Below are 3,076 nucleotides of genomic sequence, written 5' to 3'. Positions count from 1 at the left end.
ATTGTGTTAGTATTTAAGTGTGTTTTAGTAATAATTTTATGTGCCTTATTCTGTTAGTATTTAAGTGTGTTTTAGTAGATAATTTTATGTGCCTTATTGTGTTAGTATTTAAGTGTGTTTTAGTAGATAATTTTATGTGCCTTATTGTGTTAGTATTTAAGTGTGTTTTAGTAGATAATTTTATGTGCCTTATTGTGTTAGTATTTAAGTGTGATGATTAAAAAGTCGATATTTCTTTATTCTAATAACAATTTTACACTTGAAGACAACAGTTAACACATTAGAATTGCTACCTGGTATTGAAAACCAATTGTTACTATGACAGCAGTTCCAAGATTAGAATTACTATCTAATACTGAAAACCAATTGTTTCTAGGATAAAAGTTCCAAAATTAGGATTACCATCTGGTAATAAAAACCAACTGTTACTATGACAACAGTTCCAACATCTGAATTGCTATCTGGTAATGACAACTAACTTTTACTACGACAACAGTTCCAACATTAGAATTGCTATTTGATAATGAAAATCAACTGTTACTAGGACAACAGTTCTTAACTTAGGATTACCATCTGGTAATGAAAACTAACTTTACTAGGACAACAGTTCCAACATTAGAGTTCTATTTTATAACAACAACAACAAAAATAAAACTGTTACTAGGACAACGGTTCTAACATTAGAAATATTATCTGATAATGAAAACCAACTGTTTCCAAGACAACAGTTCCAACATTATAATTGCTACCCAATAATGAAAACCGATTATAATTATTATTTGATAATGCTGCTACTAGGGCAACAGTTCTCAGATTATAATTACTATCTAGCAATGAAAACCAACTGTTTCCAAGACAACAGTTCCAACATTATAATTGCTACCCAATAATGAAAACCGATTATAATTACTATTTGATAATGCTGCTACTAGGACAACAGTTCTCAGATTATAATTACTATCTAGCAAAGAAAGCCAACTGTTTCCAAGACAACAGTTCCAACATTATAATTGCTACCCAATAATGAAAACCGATTATAATTACTATTTGATAATGCTGCTACTAGGGCAACAGTTCTCAGATTATAATTACTATCTAGCAATGAAAACCAACTGTTACTAGGACAGCAGTTCACAAATAAGAATTGATACCACGTCAACAGTTTCAAATTTAGTATTACTATGTGATAACCAGAACTAAGTAATACTAAGGAAACAGTTCCCATATTATAATTAGTATCAGATATGAAAAACTTACTGTTATTACAAGAAAAGTGTGATGAACAAGGATTTTTTTTTGAAATTTTAATTACAACTCATTATTATTTCTCTTTGATAGAGATATTTACCCAATGTGTGCCGATTTTTTTTATTACACAGTTTCGGTGAAGGGTAGAATGTTTATTAAAAGAAATAAATAACCTCTCACGTGATCAGGAAGCTAGCATAACACTGTAAATAAAATACACTGAAATAATAACTGGACAAGTTAAACATCTACTTACAGGAAGAGATTTGTTTCTCCTTAGCGCCCTCTGCTGTTCAGGACTGTCGATCCTAACATCTTTCAGAAGCCTACAAAGTGGAGGAGAAACAGAAAGAGCTTCACTGTATGGTTCGCTATCATTAAACCTACTGGTTAAGGTGCTCGAGTTACTGCTAGAAAGCTCGTGCCTTGTTGAATAGCTCATTTTACTAGAGCTTGGGCTGTAAATATAGTGGTTATCAGCCTGCTGGTCGTCTGAACTCAGTATGCCTGTACTATTATCACCGAAAGATGCGAGGTAATTACCTCTACAATTATGTAATGTGACTAGGAGGTCTTTGACTGAGGAATTAAGTAGCATAAAACTGGAAACCTGCGAATCCCTACACAAACAGTAGATTTTGCACTTTGAAGAAAAACATCCCTGAGTATTTAAATACTGTTTATCACCAGATTTATACACATCTAATGTTGATCGTATTAGACACTTCGGCGTAGTTTCATTGTCATTAATGTTAAAACTTGATTTATAATCTCCAGCGATCTGTCTCCTCTGCTCTTCTTTCCAAGCCGACATCTTAAGGCTGGATAATATACAGATGCTTTCCCCGAGGTGTGTTTCTCGACTAGAAGAGTTCCAGTGCACGTCTATCCAGACTTACGTCCATGACTAGAATGACCGGGGTATAAAGGACATTGTTCCTTTTAGGTGCTTCTATGAACAGATGCAGGGCCAATGAAGAATAGGTACAAATCTCATGATAAACAGCTGCTGGGTTGAGTTTCGCGGCAACGTGCGAGGATCGTGCGCATGACACGTGGCACACGTCAAAGGTAGACAGTAGGCGCTTCCCCGAGCAAGATAACAATACACACATGTGTGTGTAGCCCCACACACATTCGACTTACAATCTCATAGAGAAAACAAAGTACAATTTTATTAATTTGGAATATATTCTAAACCGAAATACAGTAAAGTACACAAGATCATCGACCATAATAGGCATATTGTAATTAGTGATAAAAAATAAGTAAAGTACTTATTATGCACGATAACAATATAGAGAAACACAAAGACTCTTTCCAATGTTAAAAAATACCTAGCATTATTAACAGAAAGTTATGAATCTGTTTTTTTATCTTTACTTTGTTTCCTTAATCACTAAAAAGTTTATATCATTCATAGATAAGTGTGATCTATATCTTTATAAGCATACAAAACAAACAATATTCCTAAATTTTCTGAAATGCATTACGAAAGTTTTTTTTTCTCGTGGATTTTTATTAGTAAGTTAGTTTTCATCATCATATAGTAATGTTAATATGGTAATTATTGTTCTAGTAAGTTAGATTCCATTATCAGATAGTAATCCTAACCTGGGAAATGTTATTATACTAGTAACAGTTGTATTATCAGATAACAATCCTAACCAGGAAAATGTTATTATACTAGTAACAGTTGTATTATCAGATAACAATCCTAACCTGTGAAATGTTATTATACTAGTAACAGTTTTATTATCAGATAACAATCCTAACCTGGGAAATGTTATTATACTAGTAACAGTTTTATTATCAGATAACAATCCTA

The 3,076-nt window shown here is 32.5% G+C and overlaps 1 protein-coding gene across 1 annotated transcript in view; it reads right to left on the bottom strand.

Moving 5' to 3' along the window:
- The window catches only part of LOC106473701 (M-phase inducer phosphatase-like), a 25,872-nt gene extending 23,346 nt beyond the window's left edge, over positions 1-2,526 (bottom strand). The window contains exon 1 of the mRNA XM_022402106.1: positions 1,505-2,526. Coding sequence (XP_022257814.1) covers positions 1,505-2,062 — 558 coding nt within the window. The 5' untranslated portion in view covers positions 2,063-2,526. The remainder of the gene's footprint in view (positions 1-1,504) is intronic.
- Positions 2,527-3,076: the final 550 nt, after the last annotated feature.

The sequence above is a fragment of the Limulus polyphemus genome, unplaced genomic scaffold (genome assembly GCF_000517525.1).
Source record: "Limulus polyphemus unplaced genomic scaffold, Limulus_polyphemus-2.1.2 Scaffold6418, whole genome shotgun sequence".
Taxonomy (NCBI): domain Eukaryota; kingdom Metazoa; phylum Arthropoda; class Merostomata; order Xiphosura; family Limulidae; genus Limulus; species Limulus polyphemus.
This window is presented reverse-complemented; position numbering and strand designations above follow the sequence as displayed.